This window comes from Rhipicephalus microplus, unplaced genomic scaffold, assembly GCF_043290135.1.
Source record: "Rhipicephalus microplus isolate Deutch F79 unplaced genomic scaffold, USDA_Rmic scaffold_55, whole genome shotgun sequence".
Taxonomy (NCBI): domain Eukaryota; kingdom Metazoa; phylum Arthropoda; class Arachnida; order Ixodida; family Ixodidae; genus Rhipicephalus; species Rhipicephalus microplus.
Genome location: NW_027464628.1, coordinates 1,970,600 through 1,995,000, shown reverse-complemented (window position 1 = coordinate 1,995,000; position 24,401 = coordinate 1,970,600). Strand labels below are relative to the sequence as shown.

At 42.9% G+C, this 24,401-nt stretch overlaps 1 protein-coding gene across 1 annotated transcript in view; it reads left to right on the top strand.

The window, feature by feature from the left end:
* LOC142788357 (uncharacterized) overlaps nt 1-20,592 on the top strand; it is a 48,548-nt gene extending 27,956 nt beyond the window's left edge. The window contains exons 2-4 of the mRNA XM_075884915.1: nt 16,443-16,650; nt 16,820-17,022; nt 17,192-20,592. Of these exons, the coding sequence (XP_075741030.1) occupies nt 16,443-16,650; nt 16,820-17,022; nt 17,192-17,304 (524 nt within the window). The 3' untranslated portion in view covers nt 17,305-20,592. The remainder of the gene's footprint in view (nt 1-16,442; nt 16,651-16,819; nt 17,023-17,191) is intronic.
* The last annotated feature ends 3,809 nt before the right edge of the window (nt 20,593-24,401 follow it).

Here is a 24,401-nt window from a genome sequence, read left to right as displayed (position 1 = left end):
AAAAAAATTCCGCCATATCCACGAAGTGAATGATGATGAGTGGGCGAAGCTCCGGAGGTAAACATGGTAAACCATGAATCCTCTGTACATTTTTCCCACTCGATTTTATTACATCGCTCCCCCTAGCGTACGTCGCCGCACTAAATTCAACGATTGCCTTCAACCAATGACACGCGCCATATGTGACATCATTCCTATTTTATAAGATCTCGCGTCTTTCATCAACTACAAGTACAGCTTTCTAGTTTATAACATCTTGCATCTTTTCATCATCAGCTACAAGTACCACCATCTAGTAAACACTACAAGAACTAAACGAGAGGTGGCTACATGGATGGATGGATGCTATGAGCGTCCCCTTTATAACGGGGTGGTGACAAGTATGCCACCAGGCTCAAAAAAAAAAAAAAAAAACCTTTTTTTCCTTTTTTTCTATGTTGGCCTAATGCCTCTACTTCGATAAATTCTATCTTAATGGAAAAAGGTAAATTTTCAGCTTAAGTTCTCTGCCATTTACGGCACACTGTCCATATTTTATTTTTCCAATATTTATTTTTGTCCTTTCTCTCTAATTTTCTGCCACCAATACTCTAACCGTCTCTTACTTATTTCAATCGCGGGTGTGTTCAGCTTTCCATTGTTGTCCCTAAAACCCAAGACTTCCTGTAGGTTCGTGCCCAAACGTACACCTGGGTGGATATCTCCACATTCAATCAGAACATGTTCCGCCGTTTCCCTATCTTTCCCGCAGCATGTGCATTGTTCTTCTTCTTTACTGAATCTTGCTTTATAACTACGCGTTCTAAGGCAACCCGATCTCGCTTCAAACAGTAAAGCGCTTCCCCTTGAATTATCGTAAAATGCCTCCCTCCTTATTTCATTTTTGCCCTTTCGGTAGTTACTCAAAGCCGGTTTTTTCTCCATAGCTGCCATCCAGTAAATCCTCTCCGCCTCCCTGACTTTTCCCTTAACGCTCTTTGTTGACATATGGCTCACAATACCAGCCGTATATTTACTAGTGAGTCTTCTAGTTCTTTTTCTCCACTGTGTGTCCACGCTCTTCCTATACAAATAACGGAACACCTTCTCTGCCCATCTACTCTCCTTCATATTTCTTAGCCTTTCTTCGAACCTTATTTTGCTCTGCGCTTCCCTCGCCTCAAAACCTGCCCACCCCATATCGCCCTTTACAGCCTCGTTTGTCGTCTTCCCGTGAGCACCCAACGCGAGGCGTCCCACAGTCCTTTGATTTACATCCATTCCCGATTGCACCTCTGCCCTCATGCACACCACTGAGTTCCCAAAAGTAAGCCCTGGAACCATTACACCCTTCCACAGACCTCGAAGCACCTCATACCTATTGTATCCCCACAACGCTCTGTGCTTCATTATTGCCGCATTCCTCTTTCCTTTTGCTGCCGAGGCTTTTTCCTGTACCTCCATGTATCTATCACTCTCATTTACCCATACTCCAAGGTACTTGTATTCACTTACCCTCGGTATTTCTTGGCCTTGTATGGACACCGTCTGATCACAGGGATCATTGAATACCATCAAACCACACTTCGTTACACTGAATCCTAGTCCAAGAGCTTCACCTTCCCTTCCGCATATATTCGCCAGCTGCTGTATATCATCTCGACTGTCCGCAAATAAGACGATATCGTCCGCATAAAATAAACCTGGAAGCTTCTGCTCAATCATCATGCCGCCCTGTTTGTGTGACAGATTAAAACCAATGTTGCTACCTTCTAGCGCTTTTTCCATACTCACCATGTACAGCATGAATAACAGTGGGGACAAAGGACATCCCTGTCTCAGACCCCTGCTAACCTCAACGTTCTCTTTGCTACGCATTCCTTCCCACTCTATGCAAACTGTATTTTCTCGGTATATCTCCCTCAAAAGCTGTATACAGTCGTCGCCCATGCCCATTCCTTTCAATATATCCCACAAAATTTCCTGATTAACGTTGTCGTATGCCCCAGTGATGTCCAGAAAAGCCACGTACAAGGGCCTATTCTCTATTTTAGATATTTCTATACACTGAGTGAGAACAAACAGGTTATCATCTAACCGCCTGTCGACTCGAAATCCGTTCTGAAGTTCTCCCAAAATATCGTTATGTTCGGCCCATGTTTCTATTTTCATTTTTACTGCTTGCATCGCCAACCTGTATAGTACCGATGTAATGGTTAGTGGTCTATACGAGCGAATCTTGTCCTTTTCTCCCTTGCCTTTATAGATTAAGTTCATTCTACTTTGTCGCCAACTGTCCGGTATTTGTCCGTCCTTTAAGCTTTTTTCTACTGCTTTTAACAATGCTTCCTTAGTGTTATGTCCTAGTTCGTTAATGAGGCTAACGGGAATCCCATCTAAACCCGCGGCAGTGCGCTTTGGAATTTTTCCTTCGGCCTTTTTCCAGTTGAAATTATCTAGTACTAGCTCTTCCTCTGTTGCTTTCTCCGCCACACTTTTTCTCACTGGGGAGATCCCCTGGACGCTCTTTTGAAACGAATCGGCTGTTACCTTTTGGATGTAACCTAGCGCTTCGTACCCTTCCAATTGATTTCCTCCTTCATCTAGAATATGTTGTTGCGTTGTGACAGACTTCCTACCTAGCGCCTTTATGTGGCTCCAAAAAATCCTAGGCGCGGCCTCCTTTTTTTCGTGTATCTCTGTCATCCAGCGTTCACTTTCACCTTTAATTTTTGCCTCTACCAATTTCTGTACAAGGGATTTTTTCTCCAAATATATTTCCCATATTTTTTTGACTTCGTCCTGCGGCCGCTTCTCCTTTTTTGCCTTTCTATGCTCCCGTGATGCTTCGCGTCGCTTCTCGATCGCCTCCCGGATTTCCTTGTTCCACCAACTTTTTGGCTTCCTTTTTCCTTTCCAGCAAACGGTTTTCTTCTCTTTCCCTATCTCCTTCGTCATTAGATGTAACAGCTCCCTATACTCCCAGTCCTTGCCTGGTATTTCGCCTACTTCTTTCTCGACTTTTGCGGCTATATTTATTATTTGTTTGTCATTTAAATACGAGCTGCCAGACTTTGATTCCATGCTCATATTTTTAGTTTCGTATCCCCTTTGTAATGTTATTCGTTTATGATCACTACCCAAGCTGTTAATGCCTTCCTCGTCTATCCTCATTTCTGTCAGTTTGTGGTAAATTCCTTCAGTCATGAGACAATAATCAATACTTGATTGCTTGTTTCCGACTTCCCATGTGATCTGGCCGTCACATTTAGGCCCTGTGTTAACTATCTCCAGACTATGTTGCTCGCAAAGATCTAGTAATAACTTCCCATTGGTGTCTGAATATCCGTCAAGGTCATGTATGTGGGCATTCATGTCCCCTAGAAGGATGATTTCGGCCCCATTACCAAATTCCTTAATATCCGCACTCATGCAATCCACTATCTCCTGATTCTTTTCTCTGCAGTTATTCCCCGTCCACAAGTAGGCTACCCCTAGCCACGTTTCCTTTCCACCTACTGTGCCCAGAACCCAGAGGTGCTCTGAACACGTCTGTTTCACTCTAACCCATTTGGCTCCGCGGTGAATTAGCATTCCTACTCCCCCACCTTTCCTTTCCGATATGGTCCTGTTACACCCTTCCCAAACATAATTTTTAATATGTGGTGGCTCTTCCAAGTCTCTAAGGTGTGTTTCTGTAACCGCATACACGCCTATCTGTTCTTTGTTTAACTGCTCCTCAATCTCTAACCATTTTGCCTTCTTTCTGCCACCCTGCATGTTTATGTAACTAATTGCAACACGCGCCTTTTTCCTTTTTCTTTTACCTTTTTTCTGGTTTTTCGCAATTCTACCTGTCAAAGCGTCCTCCTGTTTGTTTTCCCTGTTACGAGCTACCCCGGACTCCGAAGGGCCCGTGAGCCCCCCAAAAAAGCTACTGCGCGTCCTGCCAGTCGCCAGCCCACCTCGTGTCCAAGCCTCTTATCGAAATGAATCTTGTCTCTTTGGAATCCACCCCACCTGTGCACTTCCCTGTTTAAATCCACTACCTCGAAACCCTTCTCTCGACTAATTCGCCATATCTCTTTGTTTGCGTCGACTACCGCTCTTTGCAGATTGATGTTGCGTACTGGTACTTCCGGTACTGTGCATACTACAATTTGCACCTGGGGGGACACGGTGCGCATGTCATCCACCCCTTTCGCCAAGGTCGTCGCTAGTCCTGACGATTCTTTTTTTAGGACGTCATTTAACCCTCCCGCAATTACAACGAGGTTGCGATTGTTAGCTTTAGCTGCGAGTTGTTCACCCGCTTGACTCATTACTGTCCCCAGCGTTTGTCCTGGGAACGTCCCTATCGCAACTCTCTTGTCGCCTTTCACCCTTTCTTTGATTGCTGCTGCGCATCGGACTAAATTTGAGTCACCGGCGATGATGACCTGTTCAGACATTCCTTCTGAAACCTGCACCTGGCTGCTGACTAGGTGACTAGCGTGAGTCACGGCTGCTGGTTTGCTCCCTCCCTCCCTCAAAACTACTTCCCGGTAGCTGGGCCCTGTGGCCAATGTATCTGCCTTTGTCATGCCTGTTTCCCTCATCTCTCCCGCACGGTGGGTCGTCGCCATAATGCTTCCGCCGTCACCTGCGTCTTCGTTCCCCTTCACGACCTTCGATAGGCCCTTCTCGGCTGCCCGGAGCCTTTCCTCCATGGCTGACGTTTTCTCTCGCTCCTTCGCCAATGCATTCTCCAGCTCTGCGATTTTCTCCATGAGCCCACTCTGGACCGCCATCATATTTTTCATTTTCTCCTCGATCTCGCACTGTCTACACTTGGCGTCATCTTCTGCTTTCTCTTCCGCACTAATTTCCACCTTCAACCCTATCCCGCACTCTGAACACTTTACGGTCTTTTTGACCATGGCTAGCTCAGTTTACCGATGCCCACGTGTTATAAAACTGTACTAAAATACACTGGTCTAAGCCAAACAGAACCACAATAATAAATAAATACGCTACACTTCACAGCACCTGCGCATGCACGTGGTCGGTCTACGCGCAGGCCTCAGCCACGTGGTGGCTGGAGAAAAAAAGACACAGTACAGAATACTAAAAAAAAAAAAAAACCGTACACCGTACTAGACTTAATCAAGCTTTACGCTAGCGCCTTACGTTCTCATAACGCTACATACAGAGGCAAGCTGGAAACATGCAAAAACACTTATCTGTAGCCGTCATTCCGGAGCTCTCCAAAAACACGTCCGACCTCGACGAAGGCGCCTCCTGCCTCATACATACTACATACAGGAGACGGTACCGCCATCTAGTGAACACTGCAAGAACTAAACTAGAGGTGGCTACATACAGGGGACGGTACCGCCATCTAGTGAACACTGAAAGAACTAAACTAGAGGTGGCTACATACAGGCTACAGGGGACGAACAGCCCACGCCCTAAGGAGCTTCGCCCCTAAAATATCCGGAAAGTGAATGTTTTTAGGTTTTGCTATTAATTTGTCGTGTGGTACCTTGTCGAAAGCTTTTTGAAATCTAAAATATAGAATCAATTTGGCCGTTATTGTCGAGACACGCTGCTATACACATACATACATACACACGTACAGACAGACACATACAGAGAGACACATACATACATACACACACATACACACAGATACACATGCATACACAATCATACACACATACATATACACATACACATACATACACACATACACATATACACATATATACACATACATACCCATACATACATACATACATACATACATACACAGGCATACATACACACAAACACACATACATACACACATACATACACACGCACACGCATACACACACATACACGCACATACACACATACATACATACACATACATACACACACATGCACACAATCATACATACACACATACATACACACACATACACACTCCGTTACATACATACATACATACACACACATACATACATACAAACATAAATACATACATACATAAACACACAACGCATACACACATATATATACACATACATACATACATACATACATACATACATACATACATACATACATACATACATACATACATACATACATACATACATACGCACGTACATACATTTACACACACATACACATACATACATACATACACAAATACATATACATACATACACACAGATACACATACACATACACACATTGATACACACTCATACATACATACACACATACACACATATACACGAACAAGTCACACACATACACGTATACGTACATACATACGTATATCAATCCACACACTTCCACACAAACATACATATACGTGCACACACACATACACACACATATATACACACACATTTAAATACATACATACATACATACATACATACATACATACATACATACATACATACATACATACATTCATACAAACACACATACATACATACATACATACATACCTACAAACACACATACATACACACAAACACACACATACACACATAACCACATACATACACACACATATATACAGACGCACACACACACATACACTCACTCATACACACACATACATACACATACACATACACACATATGCACATACATACATACACAGATACACACATACATACACACACATACATACACACATACTTACACTCACACATACATACACACACATACACACATGCACACACATACACACAGATACAGACATACACACACATTAACATATACACATACATACATACATACATAAATACATACATACATACATACATACATACATACTTCCATACATACATACACACACATACATACATACACACATATATACACACATATCTACATACACACACAAAAACATACATGCACAAATCCATACACACCTACATACACAATCATACACACATACATACACACATTCACACATAAATACACACACATACACGCATACATACACATACATACACACATACATACACACATACATACACACACATACACGCACATAGATACACACCTACATATACATACACACATACATACATACACACATACACACATACGTACACACACGTGCACACACTTACATACATACACATTTGCACACTCACATACATACACACATACATGCACACATACCTACAGATACACCAACACGCATACACACACATACATACGCACACATGCACACACGCACAACCATACACACATACATGTATACACACACTTATATACTTACATACATACACAAGCACACACATACAAACACATACACACATACAGATACACATGCGCTCATACATATACACATACACAAATCCATACACACAAACACATACATACATACATACACACATACAAACATACATACACAAATACACCTATACATACACACATACATACAAACATACATACACCCATACATACACATACAGACATACATACACGCACATACATACACACAGACACACACATACACACATACCTACACACACATACATGCAAACACATACATACACACATACGCACACACATACACACATACACACATACATGCACACACATACATACATACACTCAAACACACATACAAACATACACACACATACATGCACACATACATACACACATACACACTCATACACACAGATACCCACATACACACATATACATACACACACATACATACATACATACATACATACACACATACACACAAACATACACACATATCCACATACACACACAAAAACATACATACACAAATCCATACACACATACATACACAATCATACACACATACATACACACATTCACACATACATACACACACATACACGCATACAAACACATACATACACACATACATACCTACATACCTACATACTTACATACACACACATACACAAATACACTTATACATACACACATACATACACCCATACATACACATACACACATACATACCCACGCACACGTATGCCCACACATACACACACATACACACACATACACGCACATACATAGATGCACACATAACACATACATACAAACACACACATACACATATATATACAAACACACACATACACACATACATACCAACACGCATACATACATTCACACATACACATACATACATACACACATACATACACACATTCACACACATAGATGCGCACACACATACATACACAAATACATACAAATACATCATACAAATACATACAAATACATCACTCATACACACATGTACACACATACACACATACATACATACACATACACACATATTCACATACATACTTACACACATACATACACACACATACACATACACAGATACACACATACATTCACATATACACACATACACTCACAGATACATACACACATGCACACGTACATACACATACATACATACATACATACATACCTACATACACTCAAACACACATACAAATATACACATACACCCATACACACACATACACACATACACATATACTCATACGTACACACATACATATACACTTATAATACACACATACATATACATACCTACATACATAATTGCACATATATATACACTCACAAACACACACATATGCATACACACACATGCATACACATGCACACACATACAAACACATACACACATACATACAAACATACACACATACATGCGCACACATACATATATACATACACATACATACACACATACACATACGTACACACATGCACACACACATGCATACACTCATACACACACACACATACACACATACATACAAACACATACATACATACATACGCATACACACACATACACACATACATACATAAATACACACATACATACATACCCACACAGATACACATATACAAACATACACACAAAGATACACATTCATACATACATACACACACGTATACACAGACATATATACATACACACATATACACATACACATACATACACATACACGTATACGTACATACATACATACGTACATACATACACACACACACAAACATACACATACATGCACACACACATACACATACATACATTCACTCATACACAAACGTACACACATACACATATATACATACATGCACATACACACATGTGCACATACACACATACACACATACATACATACACACATACGTATACACACATACATATGCACATACATATACACACAAACATATACACACATACATTCACACATACACACACACATGCACACATACATACACGCATACATACACACACATATACACATACACACCTTATCATCAACTAGTCACAAGTTTTCTGTGATTTGTATTAGCGAAACGTGGCTTTCCGCATCTCATAATCACTTGTATACCTTCCCCTCATACTCTGCTGAATACTGTCACCGCGATAATAGTAATCATGGTGGTGCGGCTGTTTTCGTGTCCTCGGAACTGCGTTTTCATAGACGACTTGACTTGACACTCAAAGTGGCTAACTGCGAATCTGTTTGGGTTGAATTTCACGATTCATTTTTTTCACAGGACAAAAAAAACCTTATAGTTGGTTGCATCTATCGTTCACCGTCATCATGTGGAAGTGCTTATTGCTCGGCCCTTGGTAATTTGTTGCACAAAATATCACTGGAGCAGAAAAATGTCATTATCATGGGCGATATCAATATTAACCTCCTAGATCCATCCAACACACTGTTCAATGAATACGTTAACTGCCTAAATGGCTTTGGGTATGAAAACCTAGTTACGCTTCCAACTCGATGTCCCGCAAATAAACAAGGTACACTTATTGACCACGTTTTATCAAATCTCCTTACTAACCCTGACTGCGGCGTTGTCGAAGCCTCTGTTACCGATCACTATCCAATATTTGTGCGTTTAAATTACACTCCTTGCGCTATTGTCACAGGCCTAACCAGAAAGAAGCTCAATTCAACAAAGTTCTTTGAGTTAATATCTGCTACAGACTGGAACCCAGTCATCGCGTGCGATAACCCTGAAACTGCCTACGATACATTTTCAAAGATAATTTCCAATGCCCTTGCAGATTCTACCGAAATAATGAACTGTAAAAAACCGTTCTCAGCTCCTCGTAACCCATGGCTATCTAGCAGTTTGCTTGATTGCCTGAAGAAAAAAGATAACCTTTACAGAAAAACAAAAAAACAACCGTTCAATACTGCGCTTCATGATAGGTATAAAAAATATTCTAATCGTTTAGGAAAACTACTCAAACATGCCAAAACACAGTACTATGAAAATAAAATTAAGTGTACCGGTAATGATGTAAAAAAACAGTGGGAAATTTTAAACTCGTTTTTGGGTAGATCCAACCAGCATAGCGAAATAACAATGATAAAATCGGGAGACCTACTTCTCGATAAACCCTTAGACATTGCTAACTCTTTTATTAACTTCTTCTGTACAGACAAGCAACGGGAAGACGATCCTCTGACCCAGTCTTACCCACGCATGCCTCACAGCTTTTTCCTTCACCCCGTGACACCTGAAGAAATAGTCACTATCATTTCTAGTCTAAAAAATACCGGGCCCGGTATTGATAATTTCCGCCCCTCTCTCATAAAACTCATAGCAAGTTTAATATCTGAAACATTTTGTCACATAGTAAACCTTATTTTTACCACGGGAATTTTTCCAAGTTCCTTGAAGAAAGCCAAAATAATTCCTGTTTTCAAGAAGGGAGATAAGCGTCTCACATCTAATTATCGACCTATAGCTATACTCTCATTCTTTAGCAAAGTTGTTGAAAAACTAATAGTAACACGCTTGTCTTCCTATTTTTCAAAATTTCATGTCTTATCAACAAATCAATTTGGATTTAGGGAGGGATACTCAACTGATTTAGCATTAATTTACTTGACAGATAAAATCCGGCAGGCAATTGATGCAGGTAATTTGACTGGGGCGCTCTTTATTGATTTATCTAAAGCATTCGATTCACTTGTACACAATATACTATTTGCTAAATTAGAGTCTATTGGAATAGCAGGCCCACCACTGAAATTACTACGTAACTACTTAAAAGATAGAGAATATATTGTGTCTATATCTAACACTTACTCACACCCTAAAACAAGTAACATTGGGGTACCGCAGGGATCAATATTAGGACCTCTCTTATTTTTAATATACATCAATGATCTTTCACAATGCCTAAAATCATCTGACTGTATTCTTTACGCTGACGACACTACTATTTTCTGCTCAGATAACCACCTTGATTCATTAATCTACAAGCTTAACTACGACGCGGACATCATAGTTACCTGGTGCCGGCAAAATAAACTACAGATAAATGCTACAAAATCTCAGTTCGTCATCTTTTCTTCTAAGCATAGGATTTATTCAGGATCACCATCTTTAACTTTCGCTTCAAACACACTTTATCCTACTGACAGTGTCATGTTTCTCGGAGTCACATTAGATAAGCACCTAAAATTTGATGAGCATGTTTCATCGTTAACAAAGAAGACAGCTTATGGCATTAGGATATTAATTAAAGTTCGCAATTTTTTCCATATGAACACACTAATATCCCTTTATTACGCTTTCATTCATACGTATATTAATTATTGCATATCATCATTGGGAAACACGTATCCAGTCCATTTATCTCCATTGCAACACACTCAAAATCAGGCTATTCGCATCATGACACATAGCACCTACACATCAGAAGCATTGCCTTTGCTCACCTCTAACGGTATTCTGTCGGTGGGAAAACTACATAAATATTCCCTCGCAATACTAATCCACAAATCCATCAGCGGAAAGCTCCCGTTCCCTATAATCATCAAAAGCCAGTATCCTTACTCTTTGTCAACACGTTTCGCATCCAGCAATAGCTTCTTATTACCGAAACCCAGAACTAATTATGGTAAGTTCACTACTAACTTTTCAGCCACACAACTATGGAACTCATTACCATGCCATGTTAAAAATATCTCCAATTTCCACGCATTCAAAATCAACCTTCGGAATTATCTGCATTCAGCATAGTCATTTCATCATTTCATCATCTCTGCTTTCTTTTGTAATTTTTAAATAATCCAACGATATCTCAGTGTTAATTGCTTCTTTTTGAGTGTTTACTTTGTGTACACATTTTTGTTGCGTTAAAGTACTTTTGTTTACTCAGCTCTTATGGGAGGTCCCCTGTACAGTCTCTTGACTTTGGGACCTCCCTCTGTATCAGTAGTAAACCCCATTGTAACCACCATTTGTAACCAATCAATTTCAATAAACTTTCAAACTTTCAAACACACAATGATTGATATGTGGGGTTTAACGTCCCAAAACCACCATATGATTATGAGAGACGCCGTAGTGGAGGGCTCCGGAAATTTCGACCACCTGGGGTTCTTTAACGTGCACCCAAATCTGAGCAAACGTGCCTACAACATTTCCGCCTCCATCGGAAATGCAGCCGCCGCAGCCGGGATTCAAACCCGCGACGTGCGGGTCAGCAGCCGAGTACCTGCATACACACACATACACACATACATACACACATACATACATACATACATACATACATACATACATACATACATACATACATACATACATACATACATACATACATGCATACTCACATACATACACACATACAAACTCAGCTACATACACAATCATGCACACATACATACACACATTCACACATACATACATAAATAGATACACATACACACATACATATAACACACACATACACACAGATACAGATATACACACACATACGCACATGAACACACATACATACAAACACATACACACACTGTTACATATATATATATATATATATATATATATACAAACATTCACACTTATACACACATACGTACATATATACACATACATACATACATACATCAACACACAACGCATACACACACATACCCACATACATACACACATACACATATACATACACACATACATACACACACATACACACATGCCCACATACATACACACATACACAGATACAGACAAACATACATACACACATACATGCACACACAAACATACATGCACACACATACGTACACACATACATACATTCATACACACACATACACACATACACACATACATATGCATACACACACATACATACATACATACATACATACGTACGCATACACACACATACATACATACATACATACATACATACATACATAAACACATACATTCATACACACATACACACATACATACACACATATATACACATACATACACAGGCATACATACACACGAACACACACACATACACACAAACACACACGTACACACATACATACACACATAAGTGCATACATACACAGATACATACACACGCACACACATACACATACACGCACATACACACACACATTCATACACACACACATACATACTTACATGCATACATACATTCACACATGCATACATACATACACACGCACATACACACACACATATACACATACATACATACATACACATGCATACAATCATACATACACACACATACACACACCCTTACATACATACATACGTACACACATACATACATACTTACATACATACCTCAACACACAACGCATACACACACATACACACTTACATTTATACATACATATATACATACATACACACATACATACATACAAACGCGCATACACATACACATACATACATACATAACATATACATACACATATTCATACACATACATGCATACACACATACATACATACATACACACACATTCACACATGCACATACACATAAAGATACACACTCATACATACTTACACACATACACAAATACATACACACATACATACACACATACACACATACATACACACATACACACATACACGTTACACACATACACGTATACGTACATACATACACACACATGCACACAAACATACATATACATGCACACACACATACACACACATACACAAACATTTAAATACACATATACATACATACACACACATACATACACACATAACACATACCTAACACATTCTTACACACACATACATACACATACATTCACTCATACACACATACACATACATACATACACATACGTATACACACATACATAAACACATACATGTACACACATACATTCACACATAGACACATGCACACATACATACACACACATACACACACATACACACACATACACACATACACATACATACACACATACATACACACATACATACATACATATATACATACATACTCACATACATACATACATACATACATACATACATACATACATACAAATACATCACTCATACACACATGTACACACATACACACACATACATACATACGCATACACATACACACATATTCACATATTCACATACATACTTACACACATACACATACACACATACATACACACATACACACATACACTCACAGATACATACACACATGCACACATACATACACATACATACATACATACATACACACACTCAAACACACATACAAATATACACATACACACATACACACATACTCATACGTACACACATACATATACACATATAATACACACATACATATACATACCTACATACATATTTGCACACATATATACACTCACAAACACACACATGCATACACATGCACAAACATACAAACACATACACACATACAGACGAACATACACACATACATGCGCACACTTACATACATACATACACATACATACACACATACACATACGTACACACATGCACACACACATGCATACACTCATACACACACATACACACATACATACAAATACATACATACATACATACATACGCATATACACACATACATACATACATAAATACACACATACATAACTACACACACACACACATACATACACACATAGATACACACACACACACACCTACATACACACATACATACATAAATACATACATACATACATACATACATACATACATACATACATACATACATACATACATACATACATACATACATACATACATACATACATACATACATACATACATACACATACTCCCATATATACATACACACATACATACATACATACATACATACATACATACATACACACATACATACACACATATCTACATACACACATACACGCATTCAAACACATACATACACACATACATACACACATACATACACCCATACATACACGCACATACATTTACACACAGACACACACACATACACACATACCTACACCACATATATACATACAAACATACATGCACACACATGCATACACACATACGCACACACATGCACACATACATGCACACACAAACATAGATACACACATACGCACACAAACATAGATACACACATACACACATAAGCACACACATACATACACACACATGCATACATACTTACATACACACACATACATACACACATACACACACATTCACACACACAAACATACACACACATACATACACACACATACATGCATACACACATACTCACATACATACATACATACATACATACATACATACAGACAGACAGACATACATACCTACATACTGCCACCTGATATGCTTGGGTGAGTTCCGGGAGTGGAAGAAGACAAAGACGATCTGTCTGAGCTGCTGCTTCGCTAGTCGACTCAACGAACCCAATAAACCAAGTTTGTCTTAAGAAACGTGACAAGACTGGTGGAGTTGCTGGGTACAACGTCTCACGATCCACCCGATGCCCAAGACCCCATCCAGCAGCCGGAACGCAAGCCCTGCACCCGTGGACACTCCTGTTCACAGAGTAAGCCGCCGCCAACGAGGCCTACCACCTGAGACACCAACCACTGACGCAGCGACTATGACTTCGACACAAGATCCCGTGCAAGCTCCGACACCTTCCACGCCGATCTACTGCACCGTCCAGAACCCGCTCATGCCTGGCCCTTTTCATGGAGAGCAGCATGAAGATGTTGACGACTGGCTGAGTGAGTTCGAACGTGTCGCAGCGATAAATTACTGGGATGATGCCGCGAAGCTCCGGAACGTGTACACTTTCCTGAAGGACGGTGCCAAGACGTGGTTTTTGAACAGGGATGATGTTCTGACATCTTGGCGCGAGTTCCAGCGTCGCCTTCTGGAGACCTGCAGGAGTCCGGACCGCCGCGAACGAGCGGAGCGTGCACTACAATCACGCATCCAGATGCCAAACGAGACCGTCTCGATGTACGTTGAGGACTTGACACGGCTTTTCAAGCGAGCGCATCTTGCTATGGCAGAGGAAAAAAAGTTGCGCCACCTCATGCGTGGTGTGAAGGAACAACTTTTTGCTGGTTTGGTGCGTAGTCCCCCTAAGAGTGTTGCTGAGTTCCTTACTGAAGCGGCAACAATGGAGCAAGCCCGTCGGTGTTCTACAGGATGCCGGCGTTCCGCACCCCGGACCTGCAGATACGCTCAACAGTGACTACAGTTTCCACGAGGATGGCCGTGATGGCTGCATGCCTGCACAAACAGTCTGCGCAGAATCATCTGCGCGGCAGGCTCATCTTTGGTGGTACGGCCCGCGCATGGATCGGACTTACTACGTGCTATCTGCGACCAGCATATTACCCTCCCCCTTGGAAAAGTCTATAAAGCCTGGTGAAACCATCGCCGCGACTAGTGGGCCCGGCGGCACGTTAAGGATGCATCGCCCTAACTGGCTTCGTTTCTTCGTAACGCAGCTCGTCGTGCTTTCCTGGCAGCCTTTCCCGGTTCGGATCGAGAGGCAGCCCGTCGGTGTTCTACAGGATGCCGGCGTTCCGCACCCCGGACCTGCAGATACGCTCAACAGTGACTACAGTTTCCACGAGGATGGCCGTGATGGCTGCATGCCTGCACAAACAGTCTGCGCAGAATCATCTGCGCGGCAGGCTCATCTTTGGTGGTACGGCCCGCGCATGGATCGGACTTACTACGTGCTATCTGCGACCAGCATATTACCCTCCCCCTTGGAAAAGTCTATAAAGCCTGGTGAAACCATCGCCGCGACTAGTGGGCCCGGCGGCACGTTAAGGATGCATCGCCCTAACTGGCTTCGTTTCTTCGTAACGCAGCTCGTCGTGCTTTCCTGGCAGCCTTTCCCGGTTCGGATCGAGAGGCAGCCCGTCGGTGTTCTACAGGATGCCGGCGTTCCGCACCCCGGACCTGCAGATACGCTCAACAGTGACTACAGTTTCCACGAGGATGGCCGTGATGGCTGCATGCCTGCACAAACAGTCTGCGCAGAATCATCTGCGCGGCAGGCTCATCTTTGGTGGTACGGCCCGCGCATGGATCGGACTTACTACGTGCTATCTGCGACCAGCATATTACCCTCCCCCTTGGAAAAGTCTATAAAGCCTGGTGAAACCATCGCCGCGACTAGTGGGCCCGGCGGCACGTTAAGGATGCATCGCCCTAACTGGCTTCGTTTCTTCGTAACGCAGGTAACGAATCAGCATTGCCTCTATGCTAAGCGTACTAGCTCTCGTGCATTGTTTGTGCTGCCGGGCCCACGGCGAACGCTTGTGATAATATATGACTGTACATGCATGCTGATGAGAGTACTTTTGTTAGCAGGTGATGTCGAAACTAATCCCGGCCCCGCTACCAAAGCGTCGGGCGACTTACTTGAAATGCTCAAAGTGTTACAAAATGGGCAGTCAGCTATGATCGAACAATTAACTTCCATTAAGGAGACGCTGTCCGAAAACGAAAAAAAGTTTAATGACATCAATAACAGACTCTACAAGATTGAATCCGACCTTAAGTCAATTCAAAGCATCAATCTCAAGCTTGAAAATATAGAAACAGTCACGAACAACTGCGGTGTTCAGGTATCTCAGCTGACTGCTCGCGTTGAAGATATGGAATGTAGATCTCGCCGATGCAACCTAGTGTTCTATGGCCTCGCAGACAAACAAACGGAGACGTGGCGCGATTCAGAGGAATTAATCATCCAGCATTGCGAAAAAAATCTTGATATAACAATTCAAGCACGCAACATTGAAAGGGCTCACAGGCTAGGCGCTTTTAAAGACAGAAAGAATCGACCAATAATTGTCAAGTTTGCCCATTTCAAGGACAAAGACCACATTCTTTCTAGGGGCGGCAAGCTGAAAGGCACTGTCTACGGTATAAGTGAAGATTTTCCTCCGCATACGCGCTTGGCCCGTAGGCGCTTGGTTGAATTCGGCAAGGCTCAAAACATGCCCATCAAACTGCGCTACGATAAACTTATCTGTGGTAACAAAACATACGTATTTGATCATCCTACTCAGACTGTTGTCGAGTACAAACGTTAGCAACTAGCAAAGAAAGTCGGCAACCCAGATAAGCCTTCTAAACATGATGTATCAATTCTTTACAGTAATATTCGTAGCCTCATACCGAAACGTGACGCCATAAGCAGCCTCATTTCATCCTCTTCTAGTAACGTCGTACTAATCACCGAAACTTGGCTCAATTCTCTGGTCTCAAGTCCTGAGCTCTTTCCCAACCTGCCTGAGTTCGATATCTTCCGCAAGGATAGGGACAGCTCTCGCGGTGGCGGTGTACTAATAGCCACTAATCGTCAATTGCAATGTTCCCTTGTAAGCGTGCAAACGCCTTTAGAAATGTTGTGGGTCCGCAGCCACGCAACCACGCCGCATATGCTCATTGGCGTCTGTTACCGTTCACCCAATTCTGAAAGTTCGTTTGCATCTGATTTTCATGACGTATTACATGAGATAACGCTTACTAATCCTAGTACTCCCATCTTGCTTTTTGGCGATTTCAATTTTCCTTTCATTGACTGGTCCAAGCTATCCACCTGCCAAAACACAGATAATGTCTCCAATGAATTCTTACACACGTGCTTAACGTTTGGTCTATCACAGCTTGTCACTTCTCCTACGCGCACAACCGATCATTCAAGCAACGTTCTTGACCTTCTGCTTACGTCACATCCTGATAACTTTTCTTCTCTTTCTTATATTAGCGGTCTCAGTGACCACACCGCGATCCACACTACGTTTCCCGGTAACATGATAAAAAAAAGCGTCAAATCGAAGAAATTACTGACTCTTTACGACAAAGCCGACTATGTCGCTATGAACAACGACTTAGCAGCCTTTTATAGTGAATTTTCCTCAACTTACGATCAACAATCCACTGAATCTAATTGGGCTTTATTTAAATCCAAGATGCAGGACTTGATCAAACTTTACATTCCAACAATCACTATATGTGAAAGATCTCGTTCTCCCTGGTTTAATGTCAATATAAAACGTATGAAAAATAAGAAGAAACGACAGTTTCGTTCTGCCAGGCAATCGAACTCTCAACTAGCCTGGGACAAGTATAAAAGTACAGCCAAAGAATACATGGCATTATTGGCATTGGCAAAGAGAAACTTTTTTTCAACCACACTACCCAACATGCTTCGGGACAACCCACGCCGCTTTTGGAAAATAATGAAACCGGATGATAAAACTACACTTTCTCTTTGTGACAATTCTGGATCCCCTATTGCCGATTGTGACGTTCCATCTGTCTTGAACTCTACATTTTGTTCCGTTTTTACTAACGAAGCTAGCGGAGAACTTCCTGAATATCCGCATTTTGCTTTTCCGCAAATGCCGAAGATTGAGTTCAGCTCAGAGGGAATCGTTAATGTAATCAATCAATTAAAAAATTCTTCATCATGTGGTATAGATGGCATCAATGCCAAAATTCTTAAAAATACTAAGCATATCTCTGGTTCCATACTATCAATCATTTTCCAACAGTCGCTCGATACAGGTGAAGTCCCATTGGACTGGAGAATTGGGAAGGTCATTCCGGTCTTCAAGAAGGGCGATCGTTTATCTGCAGGTAACTACCGCCCCATCTCGCTCACTAGTGTTTGTTCTAAGATCATGGAGCATGTCATCTTCTCTCATGTTGCCAGCTTTTTATCATCTGCAAGTTTTTTTCACCCAAACCAGCATGGCTTTCGTAAAGGTCACTCCTGTGAGACCCAACTAACATTATTCCTGCATGACATCCATCTCCACATAGATCGTAACATCCCAGTTGATACACTGTTTCTTGATTTCGAAAAAGCATTTGACAAGGTGCCTCACTCTCGTCTCCTACTAAAAGTCTCGCGTCTAAGCCTTCACCAGTATGTTTTCAACTGGATCAAAGCATTCTTAACAAACCGCAAACAATTTGTGCATGTTAATAACCTTTCTTCCAACCTCTCCCCAGTTCTGTCTGGCGTGCCCCAAGGTACCGTCCTCGGGCCTCTCCTATTCTTGATATATATTAACGACATTCCACTTTCTGTTCAATCTAATATTCGTCTTTTTGCCGACGATTGTGTCCTTTACCGTCCAATACATAACTCTACCGATGTTTCTTCCCTACAGCATGACCTCTTACGCATTCAACAGTGGTGTAACACTTGGCTGATGTCTCTGAATACGAATAAAACATTGCTCATTTCTTTCCATCGTCGCAGAAACTACGCGCCGGCTACTTACACCATCAACAACTGTCCTATAGCTGCTACTAACTCAATCAAATATCTAGGTGTCCATCTTACGAGCGACCTATCATGGGATGACCACATAGATCACATAGCTTACTCCGCTAACCGTGCCCTTGGTTACGTACGCCGCAACATTTTCATGGCACCACCTTCCGTTAAACTACTCGCTTATATCACCATTGTCAGACCTAAACTTGAATATGCATCTGCCGTCTTTGACCCCCACCAAACAAATCATATTAAAATTCTGGAATCTGTCCAGAACCGAGCAGCCAGATTCATTGCTTCAGATTACTCCCGTTACTCCAGCATCTCCAACCTAAAAAACCAGTTAAAGCTTCCTACCCTCGCTTTTCGTCGTCATATTGCACGTTTGTGCCTTTTTCACAAATTCTTTCATTCAGCCACACGTGACAACCAGCTCATCCAACCAGTCCATCGAGGCCATCGCAGAAGTCATCCAAACGCTGTAATTCCGCCACGTGCTCACACCACATCATTTCAACAGTCATTCTTTTTGCGCACCGCCCGAGACTGGAATGACCTTCCGGAAGAGGCGGCTGTCATCCGGGATTCTGCGCGCTTCAGGAATGCCATACAAGCAGCAGACTCAACTGCATCTTAACCATTACTTTTGATACCGCCTTTCATCGCCCACCCCTCATGTAAAGTTCCATACGGAACCTTTGAGGATATAATAAATAAAATAATAAATAAATAAATAAATAAAGTACTGCACCAACGGTCTGCCTTGTTTGACCGTCAAGTGAATGCTGCCTCAACCCTCGAAATTTTCGCCACCCCTGGGAGCAAGAGCCCCGAATGGATTCGCGAGATCATCCGATCTGTCGTCCGGTAAGAAATGGAAAAGATGTACGGGACAAGACCAATCGATGTTGGTTCTATCACCAGTGTCATCCGTGACGAGGTCCAACAGGTGTTGCACGCCCATCGTTTTCCGCTGATGTCGGTTGATCCGGAAACGGCTCCTGTGTCTACTGACAGTCGCCGTCGTACGTACGCGGAAGCCTTGCGATCTGCCACACCTCGTTCTGGTCAAGGAGTCCCGACCCAGCCAGTGCCGCACGTCCCGATCCAGACAGTGCCGCACGTTCCGCTTCAGACAGTTCCATACGTCCCGATCCAGACAATTATGCCGTCAGTCACGATTCAGTCGGCGCACGCTGGTTTGGACATCGATGGTCGCCGTGCACCGACGCGCAAGCCTGATATCTGGCGTACGCCGGACAGACGACCCCTCTGCTATCATTGCGGTGAGGCTGGTCACATTTACCGCGAATGGCCATACCGGCAACTTGGCCTGCGTGGATTTTCCGTCAATTCACCTCGTCCCCAAATTGGTCAAAGGCCGAGGGACATCGAAGAATATCTCGCGCAACAGCGTGCACCCTTTACACGACGTCAATCACGGTCACCATCTCCGAGGAGACCCGCAGCTACTGGGTCACGTTTCGATGTGATGGCACGGGAACGCTCTCCAAGCCCCCGTCGGGAAAACTGAAGGCAGCGGCCTTCGGGGGCAAGGTCGCTGGGACTCAAAGTGCGGAAGACCTCCCATCGACGCTTGCACGCAACACGGAAGGCATTCAACCAGAGAATAATCGCAGTACCGAAGGAACGCCGAAATCCACATCTGAACCCAGTGACCGCGTGTCACTTGACATACCTGTGCTGATTGACGGTTTTCAGGTCAATGCATTGATAGACACTGGTGCAGACTATTCGATTATCAGCGGGAAGCTAGCAAAAGATCTCAGGAAAGTGATTACGCCGTGGAATGAAACGCGAATGCGAACTGCTGGAGGACACGTTGTAACACCACTGGGTCGCTGTACGGCAAGAGTTAAAATTCGTGCGTCAACGTTTGTCCTCAGCTGCCTCGTTCTGCGGGACTGTTCACGTCAGCTGATTATCGGCATGGACTTCCTTCGAGAATACGGTGCCATCATAAATCTCCGTGAACGCATCGTGACCTTCTCGACTCAAGGCGCAACAGATCGAGACGCTGATAACTACCGTAGACCTGCGCTGCGTGTTGCTGATGACAGTGTGACGCTGCCGCCCCGAGCGACTGTTCCCATCGAAGTCATTTGTGAAGACCTCCGAGACGGTGACGTGGTGGCTGAAAGCAACCTATCACTTCTGCTACTTCAAGGTGTATGTGCTGCCCGAAGTGTTGTGCGTGTCCGTAACGGACAGTCACAAATACTAGTTACGAACTTCAACTACGAGCACCGGCATCTTTTCCGCGGAACCACCGTAGCCTATGGAGACCCTGTTGCCGACGTCACGGAGTGCTTCGCGTCCGAGGAAACGCATGAAGATGAAGAATTTCTAGACCACATCGACATTAATTCGACGCTGTCAGACAAGAGAAAGGCTGCACTTCATGACCTTTTAAAGGAGTTTCGGTCTTGCTTCGCCTCTTCTTCCAAAGTCCATCAAACACACCTCGCCAAGCATCGAATTATTACCGACGATGACGTCCGCCCCATCCGGCAGCAGCCTTATCGCGTTTCTTCCAAAGAACGTGCGGCTATTCAGACACAAGTGAAAGATATGCTCGATGACGGGATTATTCAACCATCCAGCAGCCCTTGGGCCTCGCCAGTCGTTTTAGTGAAGAAAAAAGACGGAACGCTGCGATTTTGTATTGACTACAGGAAGCTTAATAGCGTCACGAAAAAACACGTTTACCCGCTTCCACGGGTCGACGACTCTCTCGACAGATTACGACGCGCGAAGTATTTTTCGTCCATCGATCTAAAGAGTGGCTATTGGCAAATTGAAGTGGATGAACGAGACCGAGAAAAAACTGCGTTTGTGACTCCAGACGGACTTTACGAATTCCGTGTTCTTCCCTTCGGCCTCTGTTCTGCCCCAGCCACTTTTCAGAGGAGGATGGACACAGTTCTCGCTGGCTTGAAGTGACAAAGCTGCCTTGTCTACCTCGATGATGTGGTCATCTTTTCCGAGAGCTTCGAAGAACATCTGAAGCGTCTGAGAAAGGTTCTGGACGCCATTCGCACAGCTAAACTCACGCTGAAACCCCAAAAATGCCATTTCGGCTACGAAGAGCTCAAATTTCTGGGGCATGTCATTAGTGCGGATGGAGTGCGACCTGATCCAGACAAAACTGCTGCTGTCGCCGCCTTCCCTGTTCCATCAGATAAAAGAGCAGTACGCCGTTTCCTCGGCTTGTGTGCGTTTTATCGCCGATTTATCGCCAACTTCTCGAAGATAGCTGAACCTCTTACGCGACTCACTCGGGATGACGTGCCTTTTACTTGGAGCGCAGAACAAGATGCAGCGTTCACAGAGCTACGGCGGAGAATGCAAACAGCCCCTGTTCTTGCCCATTTTGATGAGGACGCTGCTACAGAAATTCATACAGATGCCAGCAACGTCGGACTTGGCGCTGTCCTTGTACAACGACACGGTGGCGTTGAACATGTAATAGCTTACGCCAGTCGTACTCTTTCTCGAGCCGAGACCAACTATTCTACATCGGAAAAAGAATGCCTCGCAGTCGTGTGGGCGACGACCAAGTTTAGGCCTTACCTCTACGGTCGTCCCTTCAAAGTGGTGACTGACCACCACTCGCTCTGCTGGCTGGCAAATCTCAGAGATCCATCCGGCCGTCTCGCTCGGTGGAGTTTGCGTTTGCAGGAGTTCGATATTACGATTGTGTACAGGTCAGGGCGCAAACATGAAGATGCCGACGCGCTTTCTCGAGCGCCTGTGGG